The 10,574-nt window shown below is 42.9% G+C and overlaps 1 protein-coding gene across 1 annotated transcript in view; it reads left to right on the top strand.

Moving 5' to 3' along the window:
* The first annotated feature begins 6,664 nt into the window (after positions 1-6,664).
* TMEM163 (transmembrane protein 163) overlaps positions 6,665-10,574 on the top strand; it is an 87,374-nt gene continuing 83,464 nt past the window's right edge. Inside the window, exon 1 of the mRNA XM_053948246.1 lies at positions 6,665-6,914. Within this exon, the coding sequence (XP_053804221.1) occupies positions 6,761-6,914 (154 nt within the window). The 5' untranslated portion in view covers positions 6,665-6,760. The remainder of the gene's footprint in view (positions 6,915-10,574) is intronic.

The following is a 10,574-nucleotide window of genomic DNA, read 5'->3' as shown; positions in this document are numbered from 1 at the left end:
AAGTGGGTAACAGATTCCTCTAGGTATTAGAAATTTTATGTTTATCAAGACCTATCAGAGTTTGATTTAAAGTGTCAAACATCTGCTTGAGAAGGTGTCAAAAAGCCCCCAAAACTGGCACACAGAGAAATGTGTATGGTTTCCTGGCTATGAAGAACATGTTTTACAAAATACTCATTTTGGCAGTGGCTATCAGGCTTTTTCCAAACACCCTCTATAGTTATCCTTGCTAAATACTCAGGTGGGAATGTACAGATCCCCAGCAACAATTCATTTGGCATCAGAAAAGGATAAAATACTGTTCAATAATACACAGAAATATTATCATCTCATAGAGTTTATCAAACAACGCACAGCAAAAGTGGGCTGTGGAGTACTTACTCAAGAGCAAAGAAGAAGCAATCTAAGTATTATTGCTATAGAGAAGTAGAAAGGTAATTCCCTCAAACACTTACACAGGGTCTTTTGATAAAGATGAAAATACAGCAAGAAAAAGAAATTGTGTTGCTGATGACACAAGTAATAACACACCAAACCAAATCACAAATTAGAGCTTAAAATATGAGAAAAGATGTGAGTTGGGCACTATTCCCCATAAAACCTATTTTTTCTTTTTCTTTTTCTGTCTTTTCTGGCACAGGTCCTTACCTTCAAAGTAGGGATTACCACTCTTAATTTTTTTCATTTTTTAAATGCACAGGATAAAATTTATAAATATTTCATACATGCATGAGGGGAATCTGAGTATGAAGCAAATGTGTATCTGCCTTTTCATGCAGCCTTTTTTAACAAAACCTGGGTCTGGCATGGTAGGGAAAGGGCTCGGTGGACATGTGCATCAGGAGGAATGGACTTAGCAAGAGGAGAAGTGACTCAATCTACATATGATAAAAAGAATGTTTTGTGATTTCTATAGTTCACTTACCTCACGTTTAATCATATGAACTTAATGGAAAATTATGTAAAAGTTTTCTAAATTAATGTGAAAAAACTTGAAGTTGTGCAAATACATTGGTTGTTAAGATGCTTTAGGATGGGAATTATCATCAAGTAATCATAAGCAATTGCACAAGTTTATTACAAAATTAGATTATTTTGCTTCCTAGGAATTTCCTAGCTTTCTTTCTTTCTTTTCTTTGATGCAAAAATGAAATATCAGCTGCTTAAAATCACGTCATCCAATAGGATGGAGTCTCACTGGAAATAAGATCTCTCTACAGAGTATGGAAAGCAGGAAAAAAGTAAAAAAGATGAAGATTATGACTTAAGTAACAGGTTGTTACATCTTGAAAATGAATTTTCCCTTCCATTTCTCTTCAATACTTGTGAATATTAACAATGAAATAAAACCACCGTCAAATAAGCCAGTTTTATTCACGTACAGAAAACCTGGAAATGAGAGGTCTACAGTGGTATAAGGAAACAACATTGTTTGGAATAGTCCTCCTTAACTGCAAAATATTTCTCTGAACAAAATCATCAGATTAGTTTTTATGGTTTCTCATATTTACACAGCAATTTTATCTTGAATTAAGAATGGCTCTTAAAATAGTTGAAAAATGCTCACTGTAAAGAATTTTTCCCAAGATTTTCTGCTCATTTTCAGATGGCATATTCTGCAGCCTCTGCTTTATTCCTCCTTTGTTGCCACAATGGAATCTATCAGTGTTTGTGGCTCATGCTGGCTGTGGCATTTTTTGCAAATATGATCCTGCAACACCATTGTATAGGGAAAGGGTAGGTGCTTATGTGAGGTGTCATCAATTACTTACCAAGGTCACTGCATGCTGTATTCTCTGGGAATTGTATTATGGGCACTCTTCACAGCCTGAAGGAAAAGGTACTGAATTGTCATATTTTTTTGCCAAAATAACATTCTGATTACTTTTGACCCAAGTTAATATTCAGTCTAAAAATACCAAGAAAAGAGACAATTTCAATTTAAACTCTATTTAACCCAGTGCAAGAGAAAAACACTAAATCACTGACATACACTGGATAATAATTTAAGCAAGCTCAGTGGTTTAAAAATTAGTGTAGTGTTGTGTACCAACATCAACATTAATTTTTGTTCTAAATTAAAAAAACAAGGTGACTAATACTAGGCTGAGAGGTATCTAGACCAGGTTAAAAGAACCTGGTGTTCTCATCCTATTGACCACTGAGCATGCTGTGGGGCTACAGGTGAGCTACAGAACAAGAGCAAGATCTGTGTCTGCCTCTGCCTGCATGCCACCCAATAAACTAGCAAAGAAACAAACAAAGAGTTAAATACTCTTAAAAAGTGTGTAGCCTAACTTGTTTGTAGAAGAAAACTGTAGGAGAAAAGAAGACTATGGCAGCCAATGTCACACAGTATGGTTGAGGGACTATTAAAAGAAGTGATAAGGTTTGGGAAAAAAAAAGTGAAATACAGAATGTAGAGGTTTTCATCACTGAACAGACATATTTAATCTAGTCATTAGAGAAGGACATGATGATCTCAAGTATCTTATCACATACAGACAGACATGAATAGGGAGCTGTAGTGCAAACTTGCAGAGCATTTTAAGCACCATAAACATTTACGGAAGGTGCTACCTTTTGGAATATCAGGATAACTCAGTTTCAGAGTTTGGTCCTACAGCAGTGACACTGAAGATGAGCTATAGTGATGACCTTTATGGGACTGATGGGCACCTTTAGAACTGGATTGTTTCTTAGTTTTGTCTGAGATGTGTCCCTGCAGCACCGCTCCTGCTGTAGGGCCATGAAAGGCATATTGATCAAGTAAGAAGTGAGAATTTTCTTTTGACTCTCAGCCATGAAATGTCTGATAGACCAAACTAATAAACCATCCTGGCTGACACTTGCACTTCCTGATACTGCAATACAGTGCCACCGATAAACTGTATTTTGCTGCCAAAAAAGGGCAGTTTTGTGTTTAGCATATGTATGAAATGCAACCCAGCAAACAAAATGGTGTATGGGATTATCTTGCTCTTATGCCTTTAAGCATAATAAAAAATAATCACCAGGTCACCTGACCAGCTCTTTCCAAATCTGCAAGAGTGCTCTTAATTTAAGTGCTGCACTTAAGATGTTGGTCAATATGGAACATGGACAAGTTAATATCAATGAAACCAAGCAAAATTCATTCTCAGGAGCCTTTGAGTGCACCAGTGCATTGATATATTCATTTATGGGAGGGAGGGAGAGAAGGGAGGGAGGGAGAGAAGGGAGAGAAGGGAGAGAAGGGAGGGAGGGAGGGAGGCAGGTAGAAAGGCAGGAAGGCATGGAAGGAAGGAATGGAAGGAAGGAAGGCATGGAAGGAAGGAAGGCAGGCAGGAAGGAAGGAAGGAAGGAAGGAAGGAAGGAAGGAAGGAAGGAAGGCAGGAAGGCAGGAAGGAAGGGAGATAAAAGAACCACAACAAAAGCAGACCACAGACAATACAGATAAGGAAGAAGTTCTTTGTGCTGTTGCTGTTTACTGTGGTGCATGAGGCTTCCATCTCATCTGAAATCTCCTTTCTCTGGAAGTCAAAATGTTAGGAAAATTACAGGCAGCTCCAGCTGGGAACAAAGTTCTGCAAATGTGTATTAATTTACAGAGGATGAGAAGAGGATGGTGTCAGTCTAGTTAGACTGAATCCAGAGACATGCCTTTAAAAAAAAAAAAAAGATTTTGTCTTTCCATTATTCCTATCCAACAAAAAGAGGTTTGGGAGACCAAGAAATAAAATAATGTATTAATATGGCTATTAGAGTGAGGCTTTTTATCTTCATTAACTTTGCCTATGGGTTTCATACACAAGAAGGTGTGTATGTGCCCTCACTTTACAGGGCTGGAAAACAGGATCCATGCCTTTAAAAATCTAGCCCTACATCTTTATCCAATTGAATATACTTTGTGTGAATGTAATGAGAAATAAGAGGCAATTCTGGAAAGCAGCTTCCAGCAGCTATGATATGACAATCTTTCTGCTTCTTAGTTTGTATAGACAATGGTGTGATCTGAAAGGCCCTTCAGTGTGGATCTGCTTAATGTTTTGGATTTGTATTTGCTAAATGCAGTGTATGACCCTTCTAATGCTGTGTTTGAAAACACTGAAGAGAGTCATTTAAAAGAAACTATAATACTCTTTGCAGGCCTCATATTATTTGCTATAGCCTGAACACTATAGCAATTATACAATTAGAGATAGCTCCAGTCCCTGCCAGACACAGTTTTATGTAAGAACAGCAATTGAGGGCAACTGAAAAAAAGTGAAAGAAACCCATTAAAGTTTAAAACTTGTGCTTTGGTGTTCTTAGTTCCTATTTTTCTCTAAATCACTTGGAAGCCTACCCCTTTGACCTCCTTTTAAAGACATGGAATTAGGAATCTCCAGGCACTTTCCTCTTGGTTTGATTTCTGGAAGTTCTAAGAATATCAAAATAGCTCAGAGAGACTAAGAGAAAGGAGGTAGTGTTCAAGGAGAGTCATTGGTCAGTTTCTCATTTATCAAGGAATAAGGAAGTTCTTACAGGGATGGATCAGATACGGATTTATCTCCATAAAAGAGGAGGGATCCTGCAATAACTGCATTAGGGAGCACTGTATCTGTTGCAGCAATTTCAAGGGACTCTTCATGGTTTGTCCTGGCTGCACTCTGCAGGGGATGGTGTCTCCAGAGGTTTCCGTGTCCCGAAGAGGTCCCCATTCCTTCTCTCTGACCAGGTTACAAAACTGGTTCTACTCATTTAAGGATTCTCACTTTACAGACACATTTTAAGCGAAAGAGACACATCACAATCTATTTTTATGGTAAGCAACAAAAGGTGAAATTTTTCTACTTTTCATTTACCTCTCATGTGCATACATCCATCTGCTGTAGCATTTTGCAGGTTCTAGGTAACCAAAGCTTGATGAAGAGCCCTTAAAAGAAAAAAATCCATTTTTAAATGCAATTACTGGTTTTCAACCCCTCCCAACTCAGCCCAAACCTCAAAATAACAGTTCCCTCAAAAGAACTCACTTGTATTAACTTTTGCACATGAGAGCAAAACTCTTTTGACATTAACATCAAATAGGCATGTTGTAATTTACTATCCATTTCATGAGGAAGAAAGCAAGTAATTTTGGCAGTGCTTATATTCATATTAATGCTGATCCAACTAGAAGAGCAAGAGCTCTGGGATCACAAAGCAGGGTAGGATAGCTAGGGGTGAAGGTGAAATTTAGGGGAGAGGCATGAAGACTTCAAAAATATTTCATACAGTAGGTATGGTATACTATACAGGAAGAAATCATAAGATTAGGTAAAAACACTGATCACTCACATTAGAACAGCCGTCTCCATTCCATAAGATTGCCAAAACGCCAATCAGCTTCTAAACCAGTATTTTATGTACCTTAACATTTACTTATATTTTATTTATACTTCTTCAAATAATTAATGATTTAAAATTCTGATGGAAAGATTTTGAAGATTAGCATACAGTTTTAAGAGGCATTTCTTAAAATTAAGACATTTTGGTAATAATGTTGCACTGACTATTTTTAGACAGGTGTTACTAAACTACTACAAAACTTTTTTGTAAGGCTGACATAAGCAAAATTCTGACAGTTCATAAAATCATGTTCCTATGTTGGTATAAATATTAATTTCCTGCTGGCCTTTCTATACTCCCAAATTCACAAATTTCTCAAAGGAGAAAGGCAACCTGATCTTCATACAACTAAAATGGGGGTTGTATTCTTGTGTATCACCAAAGGACTAGAGCTGCAATGTTTAACTGTGTTTTGATATTTTCCTGGATAAATTTTTCAAGTCAAAACATGCTGCAGCTTCAAAATATATCTGCATGCTTGTAAGCATGCAACTAGGAGACTGTGCTCGCACAAAGAATGCTTTATTTGCACCTCTCCATCTAGTCATTAGAAACCAGCACAGAAGAAGCAAACAGCCCTGGCACAGATTTATCTGTAAAATTTTACATTTTAAAAAACCATTCCTGTGCTCCTGAGATTTTCGTTTTTCCCCTATATTCTTCTGCAGCCCTAGGAAAGGCAGGTGAGCAGTCTGAGGACAGCTCTGAACGCCAGCGAGTCTAACCCCATGTTTCAGCAGGAGATTGCTGCATGTTCGAGGGCAGTTTTAAGGCAACTCTGAGTGTGACAGAACGTCAGCGCCGCGGGGTCTGAGAGGCGCCTGTGTGAGGCGATTCTGCTCTGATCCCGAAAGAGGGCAAAGGCAGAGGGAGAATGAGCAAATCCCCAGCCAAGGGGAGCTGTGCCTTTACCTGTGTGAGGGGAGGCGAGGCGGACGGGGCCTCGCTGCGCAGGGCCGGCACCCGCAGCCCTCGGGAGCGGCGGGAGGGCTCCGGCGCCGCGCAGTCCCTGGACAGCTCTTCCCCTGAGGCTCGGCTGCGGGAGCAGGAGCAGGAGGAGGAGGAGGAGGAGGCAGAGCGCGCCATGGCGAGGGGAGGCTGAGGAGGCTCCCGCTTCCTCAGCCGCTCCCGCCGCCGGCGGGGCTCAGCGGGGCGGGGAGGGGACGGGCAGCGCCGGGAGGCGGCACCGCGCTCCCACCTGCCCCTCTCCGCCGCGGGCAGTGATGAGGCGGCCGCGGGCAGCGGTTGGCGCGGAGCAGCCAGAGTTTGTTCGCTGCCCGTCCTCGTCTCCCTGATGCTTTGATCCGGAGTCTCCTCCTCTCCCCGGGCTCGCACCCGGGCTGGATGCTCCGCTCGCTCCTCGCTTCCCTGCCACAGCCGCCGGCCGCTTCCCGCCGCCCCGCAAGAAATGGAGCCGTCCGCTGCCCCCCTGGACACCACTCCGGACCCCGCCATCGTGCAGCCCCCCGGGGCCAACCCGCCGGGTGCCCCCCGGGAGCAGCAGCAGGAGCAGCTGCGGATCGGGGAGAGCGGGCAGTTCAGCGACGGGCTGGAGGACAGAGGTGAGCGCCCGTCCGTCCGTCACCCGCCTTCCTGCACGCTGTCCTGCGCTGTGGCGAGCCCCACCACCTCCCCCGCGTCCCGAGGCGCCTGATACCCACCCCGACGGCTCCTCCGACACCCTCTCCGCAGCATCCTCTCGCTCGCTCTGCTGGACCCGTACCCTCCCCATGCCGACGCAGCAGCCCTGCCTGCCCCCTCCCCTTCAGCCCTGGCAGCCGCACACCGGTTCTTGCCCCCCGAACTCCCCCCTCCAGCCCAGCTCGCCCACTCCTCATCCCGCCGCCGGCAGCCGCTTAACATCCCCCACTCCCCCCCGCGCCGCCCTTGAAGCTCTGCCCCGTTTTAGCTCCCGTGCGAGCGCTCCTCGACAGCTTTGAAGTATTTTTATAAACTCTATTCGTGGCTGTTCCCACCTCGCCAGAGAACTTGCCTGCCTGGCGGCGGAGCGGCTGCCGGCGGCACATGGCTCCACAGGCAGCGCCCGGGCGAGGGGCGCGGGTGGCGGCGGCGCTCCCGGGGCTCCCGGGAGGGCCGGGCCTTTCCTCGGGAGCCGCTGAGGTGCCCAAGCCGGCGGGGTGGTCGCAGCTGCCCCCCGAGCAGGGGCACAACGGGGCGTTTCTGGGGGGTCCGCCCCAGCCGGGCTGGGGGTTGAAGCCGGGGCACTTGTCTCACACCTTGTGTCCCTTCCCCCACCGAGCTGTGCAGTTCTACACAACTCGTTTTTCGTTATTTACTTAAATACCTGAGCAGGGACGGAAAGCTGCCTGCTTCCAAGCCGCGTTACGCTTTAGTGCGAAGCACATTCATTTCGGACATCTGTTCAGTTCTCACTCACCTGCCGCCCACAAAGGCAGCTGCCATTTTAACCCTCCCCACTGCCCTGTCCTCCACAACGCCTCCAGGCTCCTCTTCCACACAATTTGTCTCCATCTTTTAATTTAATCTATTGGCTTCCCTTAGCCTCTCTCTCTGTTGCCTTTTTCTTCCTTTTCCATTTTGCTTTCAGCATCCAGGAGTCCCTTTTGTGTTCTCAGTCTTCATCCATAGCCCCTTTACACGTAACCCCGTCTATGCCCTGTTCTTTGCCCAGCTTCCCGAAGCCTGTGCCTGCTCACAAATCGTAGACACAAAGTAGAGGAGCCAGGGGGAAGAGCATTCACCGCCTTCCTGACAGCTTCCAGTCATGTCGGGGCTGGGAACAGCCCTTACTCAAGGGGTACCCTCACTGTCACTGCCAGTGGCTGAGGACAGACGTTGTGCCTGCTCAGGGCAATCTGAGGCTTCAGCTCTCTTTAAATGAGTGAGGAATTTTGATTATGGTTCGAACATGGAAGTTTGGTTACAGAGAATTTTAATTAGTGCCCAGTAGGACAGAGGCAAAGGTGAAAACTGTCCCTTTTGGCATTAAGGGTAATTCCAATAAAGATAGTGTCTGTTGTATCTAACCTATCTCTTTCTATGAGGGAGATGAAACTAAAGCTGCTGATTTAATTTTCTTCCTTGCCTCCATGCTTTTTCTATGACCCTTGCAGTACCTTTCTTTTAGCCTTTCCTGTAGTTACTGATTCCAAGTATACCAGGATAATTCACAATCATTGTAGAGGGAAATCTGATATGCTTTTTGCAGGTTGTCCCTGTTGCAAATGTTAACAGTCTGTCCTTTTAGATTGTACTTTTTCCTACAATCCTTTCCAATGAATCATACCAGATCCAGTTATAGAGATGATGCTTCCATGTTTGCTAAAAATAAATACTAATCCTAAATTTTGGAACTAGATATTTGCTCTTTCAGAGCCAGATCCAAAATCAGGGATAATTTTGTGGATGGGACCCTTAAATTAACATCCTTAGGTGAACAGGTTTTTTATTAGCCTTATCTCTTCCACAATTTCTAACTTGACATTTTAAAATGATCCCTTAGCCAAATAGAAAAGTACTTCTGGTAAGTCAGCATATGGTAAAGAATATCCTAGAATCACTTCACAAATATGCCAAGCTTGTGTTCTGCAACTGTTAGGCAGGTTTTTTTCTCCTTCTGATTTTTTATGGGAAGGAAATCTGTTAATATGTGAAGATGCTGAAAGATAAATTAAAAATCCAGTGAATTTAATCAGTTCATCATCTTTTCTATACCGTAAGGATATCCATGTGTTAAATAAATTATTGGCAATAAAACTACTCAGTATGTTAATTTCAGAGCGGAGGAATTTCATTTGTAGATGCTAGCTTTTTATTTTTGTAGCAGTGCAGGTCATACTGAAAGATTAACTTTCATCCTCCTGTGGATGCTTGCTTTCTTATGGTCAGTGAAGAAATATGGAAGCTCACCTTATGAATTTTGTTCTTGTGTATAAATTAATGAGCTGTTGTTGCCTCTAAATTTTTATTCTATGGGCTTGGTAGTCAGGTGAATGAGTTTGTATCTTTCTGTGTTGGCCTCAGGACACTCATAAGAATTATATGATCTTTCTTGGGGGTGAAAATTTTAAACAGAGAAAATGTATTTGAATTATTTCTGGAAGGAAGGGATCACATCGCTGACAGCCAGAATATGCCAGCCATTTTGAGAGACAGAGAAACACACACACACACACGGCAGAAGTGGTTGAGTTTTATAAAGACCACAGTCTCTGTCATACTGGACATGTGCTTGACATGTGAATAGTAATCAGGAGTGCTGCACTAGCTCTGGGGCTTATTATTCATTCCTCAGTTTAATTAGGCTATTGTTTGATTTGTTAGTATCAGCTGTGGATGTTGGACTTCCCAGGTAATATGAGCTGTAGCCATGAATTAAAGGATGTCTTAAAAGAAAGAAAGAGGTGAGGATATCTGTCATTCTGATCTGTGTTCATTTGAGGTTTGAAATATTGAGAGTCAAAATTGGCTGAAAAAACATTTGCTTTATGTTCCAAAAAGATTTGGACCGTAATTTGAAATCCTTGGTTTGGGGAGGGAACAGGAGGGGTGAATACACAAAATGTGAGAAGAAGTATTTTCTCTATGGTTAGATTAGTAGAAATCCCTCCTATGTTTCAGGATGTGTTGTTGAATTACCTCATAGCAGACAGCAATTAAACTGTACATCGTTATATATAGTAGCAGAAGATAGGCTAAACATTTGTGGGGGAAAAAAAAAATCTTCACACAAATGAAAGCAGGCATGTGAGAAATGGCTGTGCAACACTATCAGTAAAAGACTCAAGGCTTTTGGAGTTGTCACCTATCAGTTTTCTTGTATTAGACAGACAAAGAATGCAGGTAATAAGAAATAGAGATAATTTCAGCATAGGGACTGGTCCATGCAAGTTTGTATATTCTTTTCCATTCATAAAGGGGGGAGTGTGTAGCACAAAGTGTGATAATGTTTTAAATTTTCTAAAAATACAGTACAAGCATGAAATTCTCAGTGTAGCTTTCTGAACTCCCATAAAGAAACTCTCCATGGCTTATTGTAACTGAGGTGTAAAAAGCATAAAGAATTTTTCCAAGACAGCATGTATCCCATCATTATGCTAGGATTACTACCAGTAATTTTAACAGACTCCCAAGTGGCAGAATAAAATCTGATGGCTCAAATTTGACCCCCCTGGATGCTTGCCCCTCTGCTGACATATTGCTGCCCCCAAGGCAGAGATGTCTGATTTAGTTCTGAATTG

The sequence above is a fragment of the Vidua chalybeata genome, chromosome 7 (genome assembly GCF_026979565.1).
Source record: "Vidua chalybeata isolate OUT-0048 chromosome 7, bVidCha1 merged haplotype, whole genome shotgun sequence".
NCBI classification, from domain to species: domain Eukaryota; kingdom Metazoa; phylum Chordata; class Aves; order Passeriformes; family Viduidae; genus Vidua; species Vidua chalybeata.
The sequence above is the reverse complement of the archived record's forward strand: the minus strand, read 5'-3'. Positions and strand labels throughout refer to the sequence as shown.